Source organism: Macaca mulatta, chromosome 16 (genome assembly GCF_049350105.2).
Source record: "Macaca mulatta isolate MMU2019108-1 chromosome 16, T2T-MMU8v2.0, whole genome shotgun sequence".
NCBI classification, from domain to species: Eukaryota; Metazoa; Chordata; class Mammalia; order Primates; family Cercopithecidae; genus Macaca; species Macaca mulatta.
Genome location: NC_133421.1, coordinates 47,702,043 through 47,725,809, shown reverse-complemented (window position 1 = coordinate 47,725,809; position 23,767 = coordinate 47,702,043). Strand labels below are relative to the sequence as shown.

The 23,767-nt window shown below is 43.0% G+C and overlaps 1 protein-coding gene and 1 long non-coding RNA gene across 12 annotated transcripts in view; both read left to right on the top strand.

Annotated features, from left to right (window-relative positions):
- Nucleotides 1-23,767, top strand: part of GGNBP2 (gametogenetin binding protein 2) — a 53,721-nt gene that overhangs the window by 27,505 nt on the left and 2,449 nt on the right. For 5 of the 10 annotated variants that reach the window (XM_028836228.2, XM_015119456.3, XM_015119453.2 and 2 more), the window contains 7 exons: nt 11,981-12,184; nt 13,239-13,413; nt 16,092-16,286; nt 20,997-21,147; nt 21,539-21,664; nt 21,746-21,894; nt 22,701-22,949. In XM_028836228.2, the coding sequence (XP_028692061.1) occupies nt 11,981-12,184; nt 13,239-13,413; nt 16,092-16,286; nt 20,997-21,147; nt 21,539-21,664; nt 21,746-21,894; nt 22,701-22,949 (1,249 nt within the window). Of the gene's footprint in view, nt 1-11,980; nt 12,191-13,238; nt 13,414-16,091; nt 16,287-20,996; nt 21,148-21,538; nt 21,665-21,745; nt 21,895-22,700; nt 22,950-23,767 lie in introns of all 10 variants that reach the window. The other 5 variants (XM_077970828.1, XM_015119454.3, XM_015119455.3 and 2 more) reach the window with 1 other exon arrangement.
- Nucleotides 1,042-2,530, top strand: LOC144335455 (uncharacterized). 2 transcript variants are annotated; one of them, XR_013406331.1, is made up of 2 exons: nt 1,042-1,151; nt 1,307-2,530. It is a non-coding gene; the product is annotated as an uncharacterized LOC144335455 (long non-coding RNA). The 2 variants fall into 2 exon arrangements; XR_013406332.1 differs by having other exon boundaries at nt 1,042-1,161.

The window sequence follows — 23,767 nt, the reverse complement described above, 5'->3', positions numbered from 1 at the left end:
GATGGAGTCTAGCTCTGTTGCCAGGCTGGAGTACAGTGGTGTAATCTTGGCTCACTGCAACCTCTGCCTCCCAGGTTCAAGAGATTCTCCTGCCTCAGCCTCTCAAGTAGCTGGGATTACAGGCAAATGCCGCCATGCCCAGCTAATTTTTGTATTTTTAGTAGAGATGGGGTTTCACTATGTTGGCCAGGATGGTCTCAGTCTCCTGACCTTGTGATCCGCCAACCTCAGCCTCCCAAAGTGCTGGAATTACATGCATGAGCCACTGCGCCTGGCCAAGACAATTGCTTTATGGGATGACTCTCAGGGTTAGCCTTCTTGTGTTGAGCCAGCATCTCCTATTTTGTAATTTTTTTTTTCTTTTTCTTTTTGAGATGGTGTCTCGCTCTGTCACCCAGGCTGGAATGCAGTGGCGAGACCTCGGATCACTGCGGCCACAGCCTCCCGGGTTCCAACAATTCTCCTGCCTCAGCCTCCTGAGTAGCTGGGACTACATGCTCATGCCACCACGCCCGGCTAAGTTTTGTATTTTTAGTAGAGACCAGGTTTTGCCATGTTGGTCAGGCTGGTCTCGAATTCCTGATCTCAGGTGATCCACCTGCCTCGACCTCCCAAAGTGCTGAGATTACAGGCATGAGCTGTGCCCAGCCTATGATAGCATTTTCAATATTAAATTAGTAGCTTTTTACTTAATATTTGAAGTATTTCTTCTGTCATTGTCAGGACCCCAAAAGAGAGTTGGTATTCATGTGTTTCGTTACTGTAAAAGTAAGTTCAGATTTTTCTTTATAGAACACTACTTTTACAAAGGAATTTTCTTTTCTTTTCTTTTCCTTTCCTTTCCTTTCCTGTCCTGTCCTGTCCTGTCCTGTCCTGTCCTGTCCTGTCCTTTTCTGACAGGGTCTTGCTCTGTCGCCAGGCTGGAATGCAGTGGCTCAATCTCAGCTCACTGTAACTGCCGACTCCCTGGTTCAAGAGATTCTCCTGCCTCAGCCCCCTGAATAGCTGGGATTACAGGCAAACGCCACCATGCCTGGCTAATTTTTTTTTTTTCTTTTTTTTCTTTTTTTTTTGTATTTTTAGTAGAGACGGGGTTTCACCATGTTGGCCAGGATGGTCTCAATCTCCTGACTTGTGATCCACCCTCCTCAGCCTCCCAAAGTGCTGGGATTACAGGAGTGAGCCACTGCGCCTGGCCTACAAAGGAATTTTCTAAGTGTCATTAACATTTGGAAATTAATAAGGAGAGTGCAGTAGAAAAGGAGACTGGTGAGCCAGACGTGTTGGTTCATGTCTGTAATCCCAGCACTTTGGGAGTCTGAGGCAGGTGGATCACCTGAGGTCAGGAGTTCGATACCAGCCTGGCCAACATGGCAAAACTCCGTGTCTACTAAAAATGTAAAAGTTAGCTAGGCGTGGTGGCAAGCACCTGTAGTCCCAGCTACTTGGGAGGCTGAGGCAAGTGAATTGCTTGAAACCAGGAGGCAGACGTTGCAGTGAGCCAAGATTGTGCCACTGCACTCTGACAAAGCAAGATTCCGTCTCAAAAAAAAAAAAGAAACTGGTAAGGGAGCCATCTAGAGATGGTGTTCTTGGGGCGGTTCTACTGTTTAAATTTGTTACATGTTGTGTTTGTGGTTGTATGTCCTTTGACTTTGAGATACATATACTCAATTATTTTGGGAGTGCCTTTAAAAATCAAGTGAATGATAAAAACTGGTGTCATTACTTTATGTGGCAGTAAGCTAATGACTTCACCCGCATACCAAGTTTATTGGTGTTTTTCTTTTCTCAAAAGCTTTCTTTCTTTGCCTTTTTGGTGGATTATGCCCAAGAGAGTAGAGAATGTGCCACTTATTTGGAGTTTTGCAGGGACAATACAGACATAAAACATATATCCTTCCTCTTTAAATATGAGTTGATCCAAAAGATAGTTTTTGTGGGTGATAAATGACAAGTTATTAGAGCGCATGTTTTGGAGTTTCCTATAATGGTTTTGTAGATTTTCCTATGTTTATGGTTAATGTTTTAGCATTTTTAGATGGATTTTAGTCCATTTTATAAATATCTTAATGGTAGTGAGAAAGTATGGTTGAGAGTGATTAATTAAAGCAGTGAGTGATGAATTTAGGGAGATTGTATTGCATCTGGATTCTACTAATTGTAGCTGTACAAGTTAGTTGACTTTTCTGCACCTCAATTTTTTTCTTCTTTAAAAAAACAGGCTGGGCATGGTGGCTCACACCTGTAGTTCCAGCACTTTGGGAGGCCAAGTCAGGTAGATGGTTTGAGCCCAGGAGTTTTAGACCAGCCTAGACAACATGGTAAAACCCCGTCTCTACAACAAAGCAGAAAAATTAGCTGCCATGGTGGCACAAACCTGTGGTCCTACTACTGGAGAGGCTGAGGTTAGAGTGTATCACTTGAGCCCAAGAGGTTGATGGTGCACCATAATCACAGTGGCCATGACTGTACCACTGTACTCCAGCTTGGGCAACAGAGTGAAACCCCATCTCAAAAATAATAAAAATTAAAATAAGATTAGCAGCTTGGCGCAGTGGCTCATGCCTCTAATCCCAGCACTTTGGGAGGCTGAGGTGGGTGGATCACCTGAGGTCAGGAGTTCCAGACCAGCCTGGCCAAGATGGTGAAACCCCGACTCCACAAAAATTAGAAAAATTAGCTGGGCGTAGTGGCGAGTGCCTGTAGTCCCAGCTACTCGGGAGGCTGAGGCAGGAGAATCGCTTGAACCTGAGAGGCAGAGGTTGCAGTGAGCCGAGATCGCACCATTGCACTCCAGCCTGGGTGGCAGAGCGAGACTCTGTCTCAAAAATAAATAAATAATCAAATTCACAGAGTAGGGTAGCGGGTGCGGTTGGAGGGTGGTGTGCCTGTAGCCTGAGTTAATTGGAAGGCTAAGACAGGAGGATCTCTTGAGCCTAAGAGTTCGAGGTTATCGTGAGCTATGATTGTGCCACTGAACTCCCCCCTGGGCAACAGAGTGAGACCCTTGTCTCAAAAAAAAAAAAAGACAAAAATAATGAGAGTACTGATCTTACAGGATTTATTGTAGGATTAAATTAAATTTGTTGTGGGGATGATACATAGTAATGCTTGTTTAGAACAGTACATGGCACATAGTTAAGCACATCAGAGAATGTTTGCATGACAGATTTGCAATTCCTCATTCCTGTGTTTCCAGTTCTTATTGTAGGTACAATTTGAGTTTGGGGGGTATAATCAGTTTAAAATGATCTATAAATACCTAAATAATTTACCTTTTTGGTGGTATCTACTTTTTTTAAAAAAAAAAATTCATAATAAAGATTTGATAACACTATTCAGCCGGTTAAGAATTATGGTAGAGGCCGGGCATGGTGGCTCATGCCTGTAATCCTAGCACTTTGGGAGGCCGAGATGGGCAGATCACATGAGGCCAGGAGTTTGAGACCAGCCTGGCCAACATCGTGAAACCCCATCTCTACCGAAAATACATAAATTAGCCAGGCATGGTGCACTTCTGTAATCCCAGCTACTCAGGAAGCTAAGACATGAGAATTGCTAGAACCTGGGAGACAGAGGTTGCAGTGAGCCAAGATTGTGCCGCTGCACTCCAGCCTAGGTGACAGAGTGAGATTACAGGTGTGTCACACCCAGCTAATTTTTTTATTTTTTATTTTTTGTTTATTTATTTATTTATTTATTTATTTATTTATTTATTTATTTATATTTTTTTTGAGACAGAGTCTCGCTCTGTCACCCAGGCTGGAGTGCAGTGGCGCGAACTCAGTTCATTGCAAGCTCCACCTCCTGGGTTCACGCCATTCTCCTGCCTCAGCCTCCCAAGTAGCTGGGACTACAGGTGCCTGCCATCACGCCTGGCTAATTTGACTAAAAAAGTTTTATGGTAGAACATAGTCAGATACTACACTTGATTTTAGTCAAAAGGCTGAGAAGTGATAGAACATCATTAGAAATGAGGTGTTAATAAACTGAAACCTCTGCCTTATAAAGGTTTTTTAAGGCTGGGCATTGTAGCTCACACCTATAATTCCAACACTTTGGGAAGCCAAGGCAGAGGGATCACTTGAGTTCAGGAGTTCAATACCAGCTTGGGCAGCATAGGGAGACCCATTTATAAAGGCCAGGTGCGATGGCTCACTCCTGTAATCCCAGCACTTTGGGAGGCAGAGGTGGGTGGATCACGAGGTCAGGAGTTCGAGACCAGCTTGGCCAACATGGTGAAACCCCGTCTCTACTAAAAATACAAAAATTAGCCGGGCTTGGTGATGTGTGCCTGTAATTCCAGCTACTCAGGAGGCTGCAGCGGGAGAATCACTTAACCTGAAAGGAGGAGGTTGCGGTGAGCCAGATCACGCCATTGTGCTCCAGCCTAGGCTAGAGAGCAAGACTCTGTCTCAAAAAAAAAAACCACACAAAAAATAAATAGGCCAGGTGTGGTGGCTCACACCTGTAATCCCAGCACTTTGGGAGGCCGAAGTGGGCTGATCATGAGGTCAGGAGATCGAGACCATCCTGGCTAACATGGTGAAACCCCGTCTCTACTAACAATACAAAAAATTAGCTAGGTGTGGTGGCAGGTGCCTGTAGTCCCAGCTACTTGGGAGGCTGAGGTAGGAGAATGGCGTGAACCCAAGAGGCGGAGCTTGCAGTGAGCCGAGTTCGTGCCACTGAACTCCAGCCTGGGTGACAGAGCGAGACTGTCTCAAAAAAAATAAAAATAAAAATAAATAAATAAACAAAATAAAAAAATTAGCTGGGTATGGTGACACGCCTGTAGTTTCACCTACTTGGGAGAATGAGGTGGGAGGATCACTTGAGCCCAGGAAGGCTGAGGCTGCAGTGAGCCGTGATCATGCAACTGCACCCCAGCCTGAGTGACAGAGCGAGACTCTGTCTCAAAAAAAAAAAAATTAAATTAAAAAATTAGCTGGGTGTGGTGACACGCCTGTAGTTTCACCTACTCGGGAGAATGAGGTGGGAGGATCACTTGAGCCCAGGAAGGCTGAGGCTGCAGTGAGCTGTGATCATGCAACTGCACTTCAGCCTGGGTGACAGACTGAGCCTCTGTCTCAAAAAAAAAAAAGATTTAAAAAATTCCTATGCAATGCTACTTTTGCAAATGGGAAAAAATCTCTTTTACAGCTTTTATATCCTATTTTTAATTTGCTATTTACTTACGCTTATGGTTGTACAATCAAACATATATTAAACTACTCTGAGAGTATAAAGCAGTAAAATGGGGGGAAATATTTCAAGTTTATTATTGTTCTCTTTGACATTTGACCATTTAATTACCTGAAAATGTGAACTTGCTGTTCATAACCTGAAAATGTGAAAGTATTTGTTGTTATTTCTGTGTCTGTTTTTTCTCTCCTAAGGGAGAGACTTTCTGTTCCACGTGTGTGTGTGTGTGTGTGTTTTAAAAGAATACAAAATGAGGCTAGGCACGGTGTCTCACAGTTCAGCATTTTGGGAGACTGAGGCGGGTGGATTGTTTGAGCCTAGGAGTTCAAGACTAGCCTGGGCAACATGGCAAAACCCTGTCTCTACACTGAATACAAAAATTAGCCATGCGTGGTGGCACACACCTGTAGTCCCAGGTACTCAGGTGGATGAGGCGGGGAGGATCACCTGAGCCTACTAGGTAGGTTGAGGCTATAGCCAGCCAAGAGTATGCCACTGCACTCCAGCCTGGGCAACAGAGTGAGACCCTGTCTCAAAAAATGTGAAACAGGCTGGGCGCGGTGACTCACGCCTGTGATCCCAGCACTTTGGGAGACCGAGGTGGGCGGATCACGAGGTCAGGAGATTGAGACCATCCTGGCTAACACAGTGAAACCCCGTCTCTTCTAAAAATAATTTAAAAAAAATTATCTGGGCGTGATGGCAGGCGCTTATAGTCCCAGCTACTCGTGAGGCTGAGGCAGGAGAATGGCGTGAACCCAGGAGGTGTAGCTTGCAGTGAGCCAAGATTGCACCACTGCACTCAAGCCTTGGCAACAGAGTGAGACTCCGTCTCAAAAAAAAAAACAAAAAAAACCCATGAAACATAAATTTACCTTTTAAACAGTTTTTAAGTGTACATTGCAATATTGTTAACTATATGCACATTGTTGTACAACAAATCTCTGCAACTTTTTCATCTCAACTAAAACTGTACCCATTGAACAACACCTTTTTTCTCCCCTTACCCCTTAGCAACCACAATTCTTCTTTCTGAGTTTAATTATTTTAGATAGCTCATGTAATTGGAATAATATAGCACTTGAATTTTTGTGATTGGCTTATTTTACTTAGCCATTATCTAAGACAGTACTTAGATATCTCTAAGATTCATCTGTGTTGTAGCCTATGACAGGATTCCCCCTTAAAAGCTGAAAAATGTCACAATACTGTGACATTTAAAAATGGGCAGTGTCACAGTATCTGTGACATTATTCACATTTCTTTTTTCTTTTTTCTTTTTTTTTTTTTTGAGACGGAGTCTTGCTCTGTTGCCTAGGCAGGAGTACAGTGGCTTGATCTCGGCTCACTGCAACCTCCGCCTCCCGGGTTCAAGCGATTCTCCTGCCTCAGCCTCCTGAGTAGCTGGGATTACAGGCACGCACCACCATGCCCGGCTAATTTTTGTATTTTTAGTAGAAACAGGTTTCACCATGTTGGTCAAGCTGATCTCGAACTCCTGACCTCAAGTGATCCACTCGCCTGGGCCTCCCAAAGTGCTGGTATTACAGGTGTGAGCCACCACACCTGGCTATTCGCATTTCTTTATCCATTCATACATTGATGGACATTTAAGGTTGCTCTCACATTTTGCCTATTGTCAATAATGCTGCAATGAACATGAGTGTGTAAATATCTTTTCAAGATCCTGGTATCAGTTCTTTTGGATATATACCTAAAAGTGGGATTCCTGGATTGTGTGGTAGTTTTATTTTGAAGAACTTCCATACTGGTTTCCATAGCAGCTGTACCGTCTTACATTCCTGCCAACAGTGCATAAGGGTTTAAATTTCTTCACATCCTCGATAACACTTGTTATTTGTTGTTGTTTTGATAGCGGTCATTCTAATTGGTTTAAGGTGATATCTCATTGTGTTTTTGATTTGCATTTTCCTGATGATAAGTGATGTTGAGCATCTTTTCATATGTTTGCTGGCCATTTGTATATCATCTTTGGAGAAATGTCTATTCATGCTTTGCCCATTTATTTATTTACTTTTAAATTATTTTATTTTTTTGAGATAGGGTCTTGCTCTGTTGCCCAGGCTGGAGTGAAGTGGCATGATCACAGCTGTGCCTATTTTTAAATTAGGCTATTTTTTTGTGATTGAGTTATAGTGGTTCTTTATATTCTGGCTATTAACCTCTTATTCAATATATGGTTTGCAAATATTTTTTCCCATTCTTTGGGTTGCCTTTTTACTCTGTTGATCATCTTTGCTGTGCTGAAGTTTTTAAGTTTAATGTACAGTCATGTGCTACATGATGACATTTTGGTCAGTGATGGACCACATACATGACAGTGGGCCCATAAGATTATAATGGAGCATACTGCATATAGAAACCTGCTGTATGGCATTTCAGATCAAGTTGAGGAAATGATTAATATTCAGTAATAGTGTTGGGACATTTGGTTTTCCATGTGAAAAAAATATATATACCACCTAGGTTTGTGTAAGTACACCCTGATGTTCACACAGCAATAAAATAGCTAACAATGCATTTCTCAGAATGTGTCCCATTGTTAAGTGACACGACTGTAGTATTTTTTTTTCAGGCTTAATTCACTTTATTTTTCTTGTATAAAAACCACAACTGGAGCCTGGGTCCTCTGCATGGAGACTCTGGTGTGGGTCTTGACGAGGTGGTTAGTGAATCCCTGACAGGAAGACTTGATGAATGTATTCTCCTTCCAGAGGTCGGGAGTCACATAGCTATAGGTCTTAGAGATGGCATCTAAGGTGTCCTTGGTGTAGTTACCCAGGGTGGCAGTGCAGCCCCTGGCCGAGGTGTAGTTGTCATCAATACCAGCCATCGTGAGCAGCTTCTTGGGTACAGGCACTGAGACGATGCCAGTGCCCTGGGCGTAGGGATGAGGCGCACCAGCACAGAGCCGCAGTGTCCTGTCACCTTGCAAGGGACGATGTGGGGCTTGCTGATCTTGTTCCCCCAGTAGCCTCTGCGCACAGGGACAATGGAGAGCTTGGCCAGGATGATGGCCCCGCGGATGACCGTGGCCACCTCCTTGGAGCACTTAACACCCAGACCAACGTGGCCATTGTAGTCCATGATGGCAACAAACATCTTGAACCTGGTGCACTGGCCGGCGTGGGTCTGCTTCTTGCACTGGCATAATTTTCAAAACCTCGTCCTTGAGAGAGGCAGGCCCCCAGGAAAAAGTTAGTGATCTCAGATTCCTTGATGGGCAGGGAGAAGAGGTAGATATCCTCCAGGGACTTGATCTTCATGTGCTTGACCAGGCGGCCCAGCTTGGTGATAGGCATCCACTCCTTATCCTCGGCCTTGCCTCCATGAGTTCCATGACCTCAGTCCCGGCTCCGGCCCCGGATGCCACTGCTGAAACCTCCACGGAAGCCACTACGTTTCCCCTTCCCAGGCTCCACCCTCGCCGGCTGCCACCAGCGTCATCCACCATTTGGTGTTTTCTCAGAGAAGCGTCTGTTTTTGTTGTGCATGTGTGCTTATGGTGTCATAGCCAAGAAATCATCACTTAGTCCAATGTCATGAAGAATCCCTATGTTTTCTTCTGGGAGTTTTATGGTTTTCAGATGTTAACATTTAGGTTTTTAATCCATTTTGTGTTAATTTTTGTGTATTTTTTGCCCATATTTAAAACTTCAGTGAAATAAAATAATTTAACATTATTTGTCAGTATTATTGCCTCTGTTTACCAAGTGGACTTAGAGCCTCTAATTTAACATATATTCATTTTTTTATTTTTGAGATGGAGTTTTGCTTTTGTCACCCAGGCTGGAGTGCAATAGCATGATCTTGGCTCACTGCAACCTCTGCCTCCCAGGTTCAAGCAATTCTCATGCCTCAGCCTCCTGAGTAGCTAGGATTACAGGTGTGTGCCACCACACCCAGCTAATTTTTGTATTTTTAGTAGAAACGGGGTTTCACCATGTTGGCCGGGCTGGTCTCAAACTCCTGATGATCCACCCTCCTCGGCCTCCCAAAGTGCTGGGATTACAGATGTGAGCCACTGTATCCAGTCCATATCTTCATTTTAAGAAATCGTTATTTGGCCGGGCGCGGTGGCTCACGCCTGTAATCCCAGCTCTCAGGGAGGCAGAGGCGGGAGGATAGCTTGAGCCCAGGAGTTCGAGACCTGCCTGGGTAATATAATGAGACCCTGTTCTCCGCAAAAAGGAAAAAAAAAAAAAGACCAAAAAAAAAAATCGTTATCTACTATTGGTCCAGCAAAATGTGTGTGCATGAAATAAAGACATGGCTATAGAAGGGTAAATACTATAGTAAGAAGTCTAGGCCGGGCGTGGTGGCTGACGCCTGTAATCCCAACACTTTGGGAGGCCGAGGCAGGTGAGTAACTTTGAGGTCAGAAGTTGAAGACCAGCCCGGCCAACATGGTGAAACGCTGTCTGCACTGAAAACACACAAAAATCAGCTGGATATGGTGGTGGAAACCTGTAATCCCAGCTACTCAGGAGTCTGAGGCAGGAGAATCGCTTGAACCTGGGGAGCGGGGGTTGCAGTGAGCCGAGATCGCCCCACTGCACTCCAGCCTGGGTGACAGAGTGAAACTCCGTCTAAAAAACAAAACACGAAGAAGAGCGTAAATCAGAAGTATTAATAATAGGGACAACTGAAAAGTTTTTGTTTTGTTTTGTTTTGTTTTTTGAGACAGAGTTTCGCTCTTGTTGCGCAGGCTGGAGTGCAGTGGTGTGATCTCAGCTCGCTGCAACCTCCGCCTACTGGGTTCAAGCGATTCTTCCTCTGCCTCCAGAGTAGTGGGGATTACAGGCATGCGCTACCACGCCTGGCTAATTTTTGTATTTTACTAGAGACGGAGTTTCTCCATGTTGGTCAGGCTGGTCTCAAACTCCCGACCTCGGGTGATCCGCCTGCCTCGGCCTCCCGAAGAGCTGGGATTACAGGCGTGAGCCACTACGCCTGGCCAGGTGAAAGGTTTTTAAGCTGAGACACAGATAATCAGATTCGTGCTAGAAAAATTATTTTGGTGTAAGAGATGCATCAATGCTAGGAAGAGTGGAAACAGGAAAGTCAGTTAAGAAGCTTTAAAAAAAAAAAAAAAAAAAAAAGGGCCGGGTGCGGTAGCTCAATCCCAGCACTTTGGGAGGCCAAGGTGAGTGGATTACCTGAGGTCAAGAGTTCAAGACCAGGCTGGCCAACGTGGCGAAACCCTTTCTCTACTAAAAAACACAAAAAAATTGCCGGGCTTAGTGGTGGGTGCCTGTAATCCCAGTGACTCGGGGGACTGAGGCAGGAGAATCGCTTGAACCCAGGAGGCAGAGGTTGCAGTGAGCCAAGATGGCGCCACTGCATTCCAGCCTGGGCAACAGAGAGAGACTCTGTCTCAAAAAAAAAAAACAACAAAAAACGTGTGTGTGTATGTGTATATATATATATATATATATATATATACACACATACACACACATAGTAGGCAACTTAAACAATGCCAGAGGGAATTGAAAAATAGGGACCTACAGGAGAAATAAGAAAGAATGAATACTAGTTGGCCCTACCCTTAATAGGAAGACCTAGGGAGAAGTTGGAATTAACTCAGATTTCCAGCCTGAGTGACTTTGAATGGCTGTGAATGGCGATGTTCTTAACAGGGATTGAGAAGGAACATAGGAATAGAGCAGTGTTACCCTTGGACAGTGAGTTTAAGGTGTTGCCTGTTGGACATCTGTCATGTCTTGTCACTTTTCAATATGGGTCTGGCCCTCAGGCAATAGCAGAGATTTGAATGGAGCTGTAGAGTCACAGATTATCTTTATAGACATGTTAGTTGAAGCCATACGCATAGATGAGCTCATTTGGGAGATGAATTTAAATCAAAGAGATCAAAATTTCCTTGTTTCACCTAACTAATCTTCTTAGCCAGTTACTATTATTGTGAGCGTGGCTTTTTCACCTGACCAAGTTCTTCTTGTTCCAGGAATTAAAAGATTAAGAAAACAGGCTCTATTCTTTCTTTCTGATTGATTGATATTTGGTTTCTAAAATAAAGTTTCTTCTCTACATTCACAAACCCTTCTATACTTTTGTCACAGTATATACTATACACTTAAGTTTAAACCAGTTTCCATGTATGTTTTGTCTATATTATGTCTGTTATTGAGAAATAGGCATTTTTTAGAAGAATTTGGCATTTTGGAAATAATCAGAAAATTTAAAAATACGTGTACCGCTTTCCCATTCTTCTCCCGACCCCTACGCCTACCCCATCCTCAAATGCTTAGCTAGTGAAATATTAAAATGTTGTAATAGAAATTGGAGTCAAGGTCTACTGGCTGAAGAGACCATCTGTTTTCAGAGGCTGGAAGGAGAGAGAAAAAACCAATCAAGAGTCATTGGTTTGTTGCCTCTATTGTTTTATTTCTGACCTGTGCAAATAGCTTTTGAAGTGGAGACATGCTAGTTCTTGGCAACTAATACTTTCTGGGCATGCATTTTATGAAATCATAGGTATGTATCTGCCTCATTCTTTTAGGCTATGTGTTTCTCTAGTTTAAAAATCATTTGCCAGTGAAGATCTGTCTGTATTCATGCAATCCTTAAATTTGTATTTACCTTACATGCATGTGTTTTAAATGTGTGTATGGAGGCTTTTTTTGGATGCTGTAGATGGGAGAGACTGCCATCATCTAGTATACTGTTATATGCCACATGAGATAATTGCACAGCCGGTTCTTAATTTTGAGGTTTTTCTTTTCAACAGGTTTTGCACTGATTGCAAAAATAAAGTCCTCCGAGCATACAATATCCTTATTGGTGAACTCGACTGCAGCAAAGAAAAGGGCTACTGTGCTGCACTTTATGAAGGCTTGCGGTGCTGTCCACATGAGCGACACATTCATGTTTGCTGTGAAACAGACTTCATTGCACATCTTTTGGGTCGTGCTGAGCCAGAGTTCGCAGGAGGGTATGAGTATGTAATTTGCTAGAATGGGCTATCTAGCGCTTTGCTTCATTTTATTACTGAAAGTTTATTTTCATCACCTTCTGCCTCAGTACATATGATGTATGTATAAATTAAAGTATGCCTGTAAAGATTTTGCTTCTCTTTAAAGTATGCATTTCTTAATTGACTGAAAATAGGGAAAAACTGTTCTCTGGTGTTTGGTTCAGTCCTCTGCTAGTTCTTGCTTGAAGGGAGGCAGGCTTTTTTGGCTTTCATTGTTACAGACTATCATTTTCATTTGAAAATGATTAGAAGGGATTTTTCTCTCTCTATCCATGCATTATCGTGTGTAAATTTTATTCACAATAATGGTTTTTGCGTGAGATCTTTGCAGTAGGGGATTAAGAAATGCCTTATTGAATGTAATTCATGAACTGCGTGTATTATATTATCATTACTACATAGAAACCTAAAGTATTATCTCTTTGTTGTAAAAATAAAATCAGATGATGATGTTCATAGAATAAATCAAATTCATTTCCTTTTCTGTTTAGGGTATCAACCCTCATTTGAGTGCCTACTTTCTGCTAGAATACAAAGGCCTTTTTTATCGCCAAAGTTCTGTGAACACTTGTAAAGACTAGCCTGGAGGACTCTTGCCCATGATTGAATCACTTTGGCATTGCCTTTCTCCATTCCCCCTCAAAACAAAAAACCAAATGAAGGAAAAAATGTTTTGCTATAATTGGAAAGAGAAAGGAATTGTTGTGTCTACTGTGAGCTGGACACTTTCATGTGATTGCTTTGTGCCCTAAAACCCATCTCTTTAGAGCCAGTTCCTGAATTACTTTATTTTTAGCAATACGAGGACTAAGTTCTACTTGCATGTGTATTTCTCATTGGTTGTAGACATGCGTGCTTGTATATCTACATATACACGAGTGTAAATGTATAACTGTCTTGTTACTAGGTAAGCAAATTGTGTTTAAAACCTGAACTTGCAGCTATGTTATCCATCTTTCACTGTTTCAGTTAAAGATATTGGGAATTAATGTGTGATTATTCCCTTGTATAGGCGAAGAGAAAGGCATGCAAAGACAATAGATATAGCTCAAGAAGAAGTTCTGACCTGCTTGGGAATTCATCTTTATGAAAGACTGCATCGAATCTGGCAAAAACTACGGGCAGAAGAGCAGACGTGGCAGATGCTTTTCTATCTTGGTGTTGATGCTTTACGCAAGAGTTTTGAGGTAACAACACTGGGCTGTTCCAGTGTCTAAGATTGCTAAGTCACGTTACTGGACTGAATCTTTTTTTTTTTTTTTTGAGACGGAGTCTCGCTCTGTCGCCCAGGCTGGAGTGCAGTGGCCGGATCTCAGCTCACTGCAAGCTCCGCCTCCCGGGTTCATGCCATTCTCCTGCCTCAGCCTCCCGAGTAGCTGGGACTACAGGCGCCCGCCACTTCGCCCGGCTCATTTTTTGTATTTTTAGTAGAGACGGGGTTTCACCGTGTTAGCCAGGATGGTCTCGATCTCCTGACCTCGTGATCCGCCCATCTTGGCCTCCCAAAGTGCTGGGATTACAGGCTTGAGCCACTGTGCCCGGCCCCTGGACTGAATCTTAATGTAAGCCACCAGTGCCTCAAAGGACTGTCCATCACTGATAGAGCTTCATGGCTTTGGCTGGATATCATTACATGGTTTTGGGTTGGAGTGGTGGTGGTCTGGGGAACTGGGATTTAGAAGAAGTTGATGGATTTAAAAAAATGTTTTTAATCCTGTTACTTTGCCAGCCTTGGTTTTTAGACTTTCTCAGAGTAGAAAACTGAAGATGTTTAACAAGATGCTGCTATGAAACATAACTAGTGAGGCTGGGTGTGGTAGCTCACGCCTGTAATTCCAGCACTTTGGAAGGACAAGGCAGGCGGATCACCTGAGGTCAGAAGTTTGAGACCAGCCTGACCAGTCATTTCATATGATGAAACCCCATCTCTACTAAAAATACAGAAATTAGCCGGGCATGGTGGCATGTGCCTGTAATCCCAGCTACTCGGGAGGCTGAGACAGGAGAATTGCTTGAACCTGGGAGGTGGAGATTGCAGTGAGCCAAGATCACGCCATTGCACTCCAGCCTGGGCAACAAGAGTAAAACTCCGTCTCAAAAACAAAAAATGAATAAATAACTAGTGAAAAGTTAAATGCAGCCAAGGATTAAGCAGGAAATGTTAAAACCTTTAGTGAGTTTCGTTTTGCCTATTAATGTCCAATAGTATGAAGTAAATGCTGTGTGAATGCCATGGTATAAGAACTACTTTTTAGAAGCACACTGAAGGTGCTTTGTAATGCAAGTATTGGGTTCAATGCTTGTAAATTGCTAACTTTTTAAAAAATTTATTATCTATAGAGCATACGTTAAGCTGTTAAGTATTTTATATATACTAGAGCACAGTTGTAACCCTTTAAAAACTGGGTCATTGGTCCCTAATGAGAATAGGATGAAAAGTATAAATTCCAGAAGCTCATCCATGAACTTTTAAGTACCCGGTTCTGAGGAGTCTGAGGAGGTTTGTAGTAGTTGGCGAACACATTTCACATTTCTTATTCTTTTCTTTTTCTTTCTTTCTTTTTTTTTTTTTTTTTAAGACAGAGTCTCGCTCTGTTGCTGAGTCTGGAGTGCAGTGGTGTAGTGGTGTGATCTCAGCTCACTGCAACCTCTGCCTCCCGGGTTCAAGCTATTCTCCTGCTTCAGCCTCCCAATTAGCTGGGATTATAGGCGTGCACCACCACGCCTGGCTAATTTTTTGTATTTTTAATAGAGACAGTGTTTCACTGAGTTAGCCAGGATGGTCCCTATCTCCTGACCCCGTAATTCACCCACCTCGGCCTCCCAGAGTGCAGGGATTACAGGCATGAGCCACTGTGCCCAGCCTTGTGGCTAATTGTATTTTTAGTAGAGACGGGGCTTTCACCATGTTGGTCAGGCTGGTCTGGAACTTCTGGCCTCGTGATCCACCTGCCTTGGTCTCCCAAAGTGCTGGGTTACAGATGTGAGCCACCGTGCCCGGCTCGTTATTCTTTTTCTCTTTGTATTTTTGTGCCTTCAGAGACTAGATCATCTAATCAGGTTAAATAGTTTTTTCATTATATGAGGAAATGGTATGTTTACGTTTGCTTTGTTGAAATTCTTAAATTTATGCCAGGTATGGTGGCTCACGCCTGTAATCCTAGCATTTTGGGAGGCCAAGGTGGGCGGATCACTTAAGGCCAGGAGTTCGAGACCAGCCTGGCCATCATGGTGAAATTCTGTCTCTACTAAAAATATAAAAATCAGCCAGCGTGGTGGCGCACGCCTGTGGTCTTAGCTACTTGGAGGGCTGAGGCAGGAGAATCACTTGAACCTGAGTGGTAGAGGTTGCAGTGAGCCGAGATGGTGCCACGGCACTCCAGTCTGGGTGACAGAGTGAAACTCTTTGTCTTAACAACAACAACAACAAAAAAACAAAAAAATCTGAAATTTAAAACTAGAATCTTTCTGGTTTGGAATAGGAGTGTGTATATAGAAAACACAGGGGCCGGGCATGGTGGCTCACGCCTGTAATCCCAGCACTTTGGGAGGCCGAGGTGGGCAGATCATGAGGTCAGCAGATCAAGACCATCCTGGCTAACACCGTGAAACCCCGTCTGTACAAAAAATCAGCCAGGCATGGTGGCGGGTGCCTGTAATCACAGCTACTCGGGAGGCTGAGGCAGGAGAATGGCGTGAACCTGGGAGGCGGAGCTTGCAGTGAGCCGAGATCACGCCACTGCACTCCAGCCTGGGCGACAGTGCGAGACTCTGTCTCAAAAACAAAAACAACAAAACAAAACAAAACAAAACAAAAAAACGAAATTCTGACCAATATTCACCCTCAACCTTATTTTTATAATAGATGACCGTGGAAAAAGTACAGGGTATTAGCAGATTGGAACAACTTTGTGAGGAATTTTCAGAAGAGGAACGAGTAAGAGAACTCAAGCAAGAAAAGAAACGCCAAAAACGGAAGAATAGACGAAAAAATAAGTGTGTGTGTGATATTCCTACTCCCTTACAAACAGCAGATGAAAAGGAAGTAAGCCAAGAGAAGGTAATACTTCTTAATATCAGCTCTTAAGTGTGTATGTATTGCTTTTAGATAGAAGTACAGGCCAAGTGTGGTGGCTCATGCTTGTAATCCCAGCACTTTGGGAGGCCCAGGCTGGAGGATCACTTGAACCTAGGAGTTCAAGACCAGCCTGGGCAACATAGTGGGATCCCTATCTCTCTCTCTCTTTTTTTTTAAATAATAAAAAAGTACGGTCGTACCTTGGTATCTGTGGGGTTTGATTCCAGGACTTCCTGTAGATACCAAAATCTGCAGATGTGCAAGTTCCTGATGTAAAATGGTATAATATTTGCATATAGTCTATGCATATTGTCCTTATACTTTTATTTCTGAGACAGGGTCTCACTCTGTCACCCAGACTGGAGTGCAGTGGCACAGTCATGGCTCACTGCAGTGTTCATCTCTCAGGCTCATGTCATCTTCCCACCTCAGCTTCCCAAGTAGCTGGAACTACAGGCGCACCCCACCAGGCCCAGCTAATTTTTTGTATTTTTTGTAGAGATGGAGTTTCACTATGTTGTTCAGGCTGGTCTCGAGCCTGTGGGCTCAAGCAATTCTCCCACCTCAGCCTCCCAAAGTGCTAGAATTACAGGCATGAACCACCATGCCTGGCCTCTTGTATTCTTAAATTATCTCTAAATTATAATACCTAATGCAACGTAAAAGCTATGTAGGGCTGGGCATGGTGGCTCACGCCTGTAATCCCAGCTACTTGGGAGGCTGAGGCATGAGAATTTCTTGAACCCAGGAGGCAGAGGTTGCTGTGAGCCGAGATCGTGCGACTGCATTCCAGCTTGGGCGACAGAGTGAGACTTTCTCAAAGTAAATAAATTAAAAGCTGTTTAAATAGTTGTTATACTGTATTGTTTAGGAAATAAGGACAAGAAAAAGTCTGTACATGTTCAGTACAGATACAGGTTGATTTTTTCCCCCCCAAATATTTTCAATTCTTGGTTGAATTTATGGATGCAGAACCCACAGATACGGAGGGTTGACTGTATTGCGTTTTGCTAGATTTGGGCATTTTTACTATGCTTTTCCAGTTGTGAGCTCCTGCAGTTTTTATATCAGCTTTTTTCCTACTGTACTCTGTATAAGCCAGAATTTTAATGTCATGTCTTTGTTTTATAAAGACAATGTTTGGTAATTATCTCTTTACCTGACTTTAATGTACTATTAGATCAAAGTCAAAATGTAGAAAGCCACCTCTGTGCATGACCTAGAGCAGTTCTCAACTTTTTGGTCTTAGGATCCCTTTATATTCTTAAAAATTACTCAATGAGCTTTTGTTTATGTGGGTTATACTTACCAGTATTTACTGTAGTAGAAATTAAAAGATAAATTTTAAACTCCTTCAAGGCCGGGCGCGGTGGCTCAAGCCTGTAATCCCAGCACTTTGGGAGGCCGAGACGGGCGGATCACGAGGTCAGGAGATCGAGACCATCCTGGCTAGCACGGCGAAACCCCGTCTCTACTAAAAACACAAAAAATTAGCCGGGCGAGGTGGCGGCGCCTGTGGTCCCAGCTACTCGGGAGGCTGAGGCAGGAGAATGGCGGGAACCCGGGAGGCGGAGCTTGCAGTGAGCTGAGATCTGGCCACTGCACTCCAGCCTGGGCGACAGAGCGAGACTCCGTCTCAAAAAAAAAAAAAAATTAATTAAAAAAAAAATAAACTCCTTCAAAAATAATGTTGACTAAATATTTTTTCAAAAATATTTTCTAAAATGAGAGTGAGAAGAATGGTATTATATTTTTTTTGCAGACATCTTTAATGTTAGTCTTAAAAGGAATAAGCTAGGTTCTTTTTGTTTTGTTTTGTTTTGTTTTGGTGAGACAGAGTCTCGCTCTGTTGCCAGGCTGGAGGGCAGTGGCACGATCTCGGCTAACTGCAACCTCCACCTCCCAGGTTCAAGCGATTCTCCTGTCTCAGCCACCCGAGTAGCTGGGACTACAGTTGTGCACCACCATGCCCAGCTAATTTTTGTATTTTTAGTGGAGACGGGATTCACTATGTTGACCAGGATGGCCTCGATCTCTTGACCTTATGATCCGCCCGCCTCAGCCTCCCAAAGTGATGGTATTACAGGCGTGAGCCACTGAGCCCAACCGAATAAGCTAGATTCTTGTATCTGCTTCTGCATTCAGTCTGTTTCCATTTATTGGCTTGGTTGAAGCATATGAAGAAAGTCTAGTCTCACACAGATATATATGGTAGGAAAAGTATTTTATTTTGGAGACAGGGTCTCGCTTTCTCACCCATGCTGGATTGCAGTGGCAGATCTTGGTTCACTGCAACCTCCGCCTCCTGGGTTCAAGCAATTTTCGTGCCTCAGCATCCCAAGTAGCTGGGACTACAGGTGTCTACCACCATGCCCGGCTAATTTTCTTTTGTATTTTTAGTAGAGACGGGGTTTTGCCATGTTGCCCAGGCTGGTCTCGAACTCCTGAGCTTAGGCAGTCTGCCCACTTCTGCCTCCCAAAGTGCTGGGATTACAGGAGTGAGCCACTATGCCTGGCTGGGAGCAGCATTTTAATGTAAAACTTTTCAGATAGTTGTGGATATTCTTCGATACTAGACTTTCACCAGTGGTAGTTTCTAAAAGATTCATTGCAATATGGAATCTGATGCCTTATCAATGACCTTTTTGTACTCTGTTAAAGTAGCATCCATTGGACTATATTGGACTTTGAATAGATCTTTTACTCATGCATTGTTTCGTAACATCATGCATTGGAATTTATTTCAAAGTTCACTGAGTTATGCAGGTCAGAAAAGTCTAAGTATTAGGAAGCTTCAAGTTCATAGTACTGCTGGTTGCAAGGCCAAAATTCTTTTTTTTTTTTTTTTTTGAGACGGAGTCTTGCTTTGTCACCCAGGCTAGAGTGCAGTGGCCGGATCTCAGCTCACTGCAAGCTCCGCCTCCCAGGTTCACGCCATTCTCCTGCCTCAGCCTCCCACGTAGCTGGGACTACAGGCGCCTGCCACCTCGCCCAGCTAGTTTTTTGTATGTTTTAGTAGAGACGGCGTTTCACTGTGTTAGCCAGGATGGTCTCGATCTCCTGACCTTGTGATCCGCCCGTCTCGGCCTCCCAAAGTGCTGGGATTACAGGCTTGAGCCACCGTGCCCGGCCTACAAGGCCAAAATTCTGATTGTTGTTTCAGTGTTTGAATTTTATCATTGACAACAGTTGTTGTTCATTGTTTCTCTTGAAGTAGCAGACTGACTTCATTCATTTTTGAGAAAATGCCTGCTAAATATCTAAGTCTGAATAACTATAGTTTGTCTCTCAGTTATTCTTTCAAGTGAACTTGATGTTCTAGGAAAAAAGTTCAGCTTGCACCTCAAAAAGTTGCACAAGTACGTTTCCTTGAGACAGCTGCAACAGAAGTGCTTTAAGCATATTTCTCGAAGTTTGTCACATGGACTTTTTTTTTTTTGAGACAGAGTCTCACTCTGTGGTCCACATTGGAATGCAGTGGTGTAATCTTGGCTCACTGTACCCTCTGCTGTCCCGGTTCAAGCAATTCTCTTGCCTCAGCCTCCTGAGTAGCTGGGATTACAGGCATCTGCCACCTTGCCTGGCTAATTTTTGTGTTTTTAGTAGAGACAGGGTTTCACCATCTTGGCTAGGCTGGTCTTGAACTTCTGACCTCAAGTGATCCACCTGCCTCAGCCTCCCATAGTGCTGGGATTATAGGTATGAGCCACTGCACCTGGCCCCACATAGACTATTAAAAATATTTCTGTTGTCAGGGCGTGGAGGCTCATGCCTGTAATCCTAGCACTTTGGGAAGCCATGGCAGAAGGATTGCTTAAGGCCAGGTATTCAAGACTAGCCTGGGCAACATAATGAAACCCTATCTCTACAAATGAATAAAAAAAGTAGGCCTGGTGGTATACATCTGTAGTCCTAGCTACTTCAGAGACTGAGGCAGGAGGATTGCTTGAGCCCAAGAGTTTGACACTGCAGTAAGCCATGATTGTACGACTGTACTCTAGCCTAGGTGACAGAGGGAGACCCTATCAAAAAAAAAAAAAAAGGAAAAAGCATATGTATTTGTGGTTGATATTTAATACAACTAATATTTTTACAGCTTCCTCAAAGACATTCATAAGTGAAATATCTATTTTTGTGAGAGCACTTGACAATTGAAGAATATAGTGATTCGGCTGGGCATGATGGCTCATGCCTGTAATCCCAGCACTTTGGGAGGCCGAGGTGGGTGGATCACCTGAGGTCGGGAGTTCGAGACCAGCCTGACCCACATGGGGAAACCCCATCTCTACTAAAAATGCAAAATTAGCTGGGCTTGGTGGCACATGCCTATAATCCCAGCTACTTGGGAAGGCTGAGGCTGGAGAATCGCTTGAAGCTGGGAGGTGGAGGTTGCAGTGAGCCAAGATCGCGCCATTGCACTCCAGCCTGGGCAACAAGAGCAAAACTCCGTCTCAAAAAAAAAAAAAAAAAAAGAATACAGTGATTCTAAGTACACCTTGGTTGGCACTGTCTTGATTCATGCTAAGGACGAATATCTTTACCCACCATTACTTTTGTACTGTCAGTGTAAGTGTCGGTATAATGAAAACGCCACATCTTAGTGTTATGATGAAAATAGTTTTGATCTAGGGAATAAAGTATAGCTGTTATGGAGTAAAGCTCTTGACTCTCTCTTAATGTTGATCCTTAAAGGAAACAGACTTCATAGAAAATAGCAGCTGCAAAGCCTGTGGCAGTACTGAAGATGGTAATACTTGTGTAGAAGTAATTGTTACCAATGAAAATACATCATGTACCTGTCCTAGCAGTGGCAATCTTTTGGGGTCCCCTAAAATAAAGAAAGGTGAGTAAATAGTTTCTTTTTAAAATCAACTGTTAACGCTGTTCTTTCTTAATGTTAAATGTAAGAGCTTTTAGAGATTCTGTGAGCTGGAATTTTAAAACTGCTTTATAGTCCCAAGAATATCATATAATTTAGTCAGATACTTAATAATTTCCTTTTTCTTTATGTTCTTTGATGTATTTTTTGACAAAAACAAAAAATGGTAAATTCCTAATCGTATTTTCATTATTTAATTTACTTTCTACTTAAAAAAAAAATCCTTCATTGGAAATGTTCTACTTTTAATAAGCCGTTAATTATGAGATTTTTCTGTGGTCCCCAATGGGTTCACTCTTTGTCCTAATATACTTATTGGTATGTTAATTGTAACTCTCACTTGATTTATTCTCAGGCTTATCTCCACACTGTAATGGTAGTGATTGTGGATATTCATCTAGCATGGAAGGGAGTGAAACAGGTTCTCGGGAGGGTTCAGATGTTGCCTGCACTGAAGGCATTTGTAATCATGATGAACACGGTAGGTTCACATTAAGTTTCCCAGTTATTTCTACTACATGGCTGAGTTAACGTAACTAAGAAGGATTATTGATTTCTGCAGGTGATGACTCCTGTGTTCATCACTGTGAAGACAAAGAGGATGATGGTGATAGTTGTGTTGAATGTTGGGCAAATTCCGAAGAGAACAACATAAAAGGAAAAAATAAAAAGAAGAAAAAGAAAAGCAAGATATTGAAATGTGATGAACATGTAAGTGTCATAACTTATAATTCTTAAACCTTTGCTGTTGAGAGAACACTTGTTTTCCTTGGAGTGGCATATGTGTAGCTTAGCTGCTAGGATTTACTTTTTTAAGAATGAGTTCTTTATGCAGTTCCATTTGTTGCTCATCGTGTGAGAGTGTGTGTCGGGGGCACAGAGAGATGTGGTCATTTGTCCAACAGTCCTTGTGAGTCAGAAATTCAATTCTTTTTATACTTTTATAAGCTATGTAATCTTAAACAATTTGTTTAGTCCCTATCATATTAGGTTCTAATAAGGTGAAGTGAATGTATATTGGCAGGTGTGGCATAGTGTCTAGTACATAGTAAGTGCCTGGTAAATGAATGCCAGCTGTTGCTATTACTTAGTATTCCTTCTAAAGGTTTAATACTATGTCAGGATTTTTTTTTTTTTTTTTTTTTTAATTATTATTGAGATGGAGTCTCACTCTGTCACCTATACTAGAGCGCAGTGGCACAATCTTGGCTTACTGCAACCTCTGTCTCCCAGGTTCAAGCAGTTCTCCTGCCTCAGCTTCCCAAGTAGCTGGGATTACAGGCACATGCCACCATGGCTGGCTAATTTTTGTGTTTTCAGTAGAGATGGTGTTTTGCCATGTTGGCCAGGCTAGTCTTGAACGCTTGACCTCAGGTGATCCACCTGCCTTGGCCTCCCAAAGTGCTGAGATTGTAAGTGTGAGCCACTGTGCCTGGCTTTTTTTTTTTTTTTCTTTAAAGAATAATTGCTATTATTTCATGCCTTTTTACCTGTGAAATCCTTTGCTGTGGTATCAGATCCAGAAGCTTGGAAGCTGTATTACAGATCCAGGTAATCGAGAGACCTCAGGAAATACCGTGCACACAGTGTTTCACCGTGACAAGACCAAAGATACACATCCTGAAAGCTGTTGCAGCTCTGAAAAGGGTGGGCAGCCACTACCTTGGTTTGAGCATAGGAAAAATGTACCACAGTTTGCAGAACCTACAGAAACATTGTTTGGTCCCGATTCTGGAAAAGGTGCCAAGAGCTTAGTTGAACTCCTTGTAAGTATTCCATGTGGTCTTACTATATATAATGGTTTGGGAACAGGGTGGATGTGGGAGGGGTTAGTATTTGAGGGCTTAAGGTAGGTAATGGAAGCAAGCTTATAAAAAATTAAGGGTAGTATTTCATTATTCTTTGGGGGCTTCATTTCTGTCCTTCCACTCATGGTTTATGCATCTGCTTTGGAGCACGTTTCCATGGCTGCCTCTGTCTCAGTAGAAGACATTATAGGTACTCCTTGAGTTACAGTGGGGTTATATTCCAATAAACCCATTATAACTCAAAAATACTGCTGAGTTGAAAATACATTCAACACCCCAATAAACCCTTTGTAAAGTAAAAAAAAAAAAAAAATCCCACGTAAGGCTGGGTACGGTGGCTCATGCCTGTAATCACAGCACTTTGGGAGACAGAGGTGGGCAGATCATGAGGTCAGGAGATCAACACCATCTTGGCCAACATGATGAAACACCGTCTCTACTAAAAATACAAAAATTAGCTGGGCATGGTGGTGCGTGCTAGTAGTCCCAGCTACTCGGGAGGCTGAGGCAGGAGAATCACTTGAGGCCGGGAGGCGGAGGTTTCAGTGAGCTGAGATCGTGTCACTGTAATCCAGCCTGGTGACAGAGTGAGACTTCCTCTCAAAAAATAAAACCTGGCCGGGCGTGGTGGCTCATGCCTGTAAGCCCAGCACTTTGGGAGGCCGAGGCGGGCGGATCACGAGGTCAGGAGATCAAGACCATCCTGGCAAACATGGTGAAATCCTGTCTCTACTAAAAATACAAAAAATTAGCCAGGCATGGTGGCGGGCACCTGT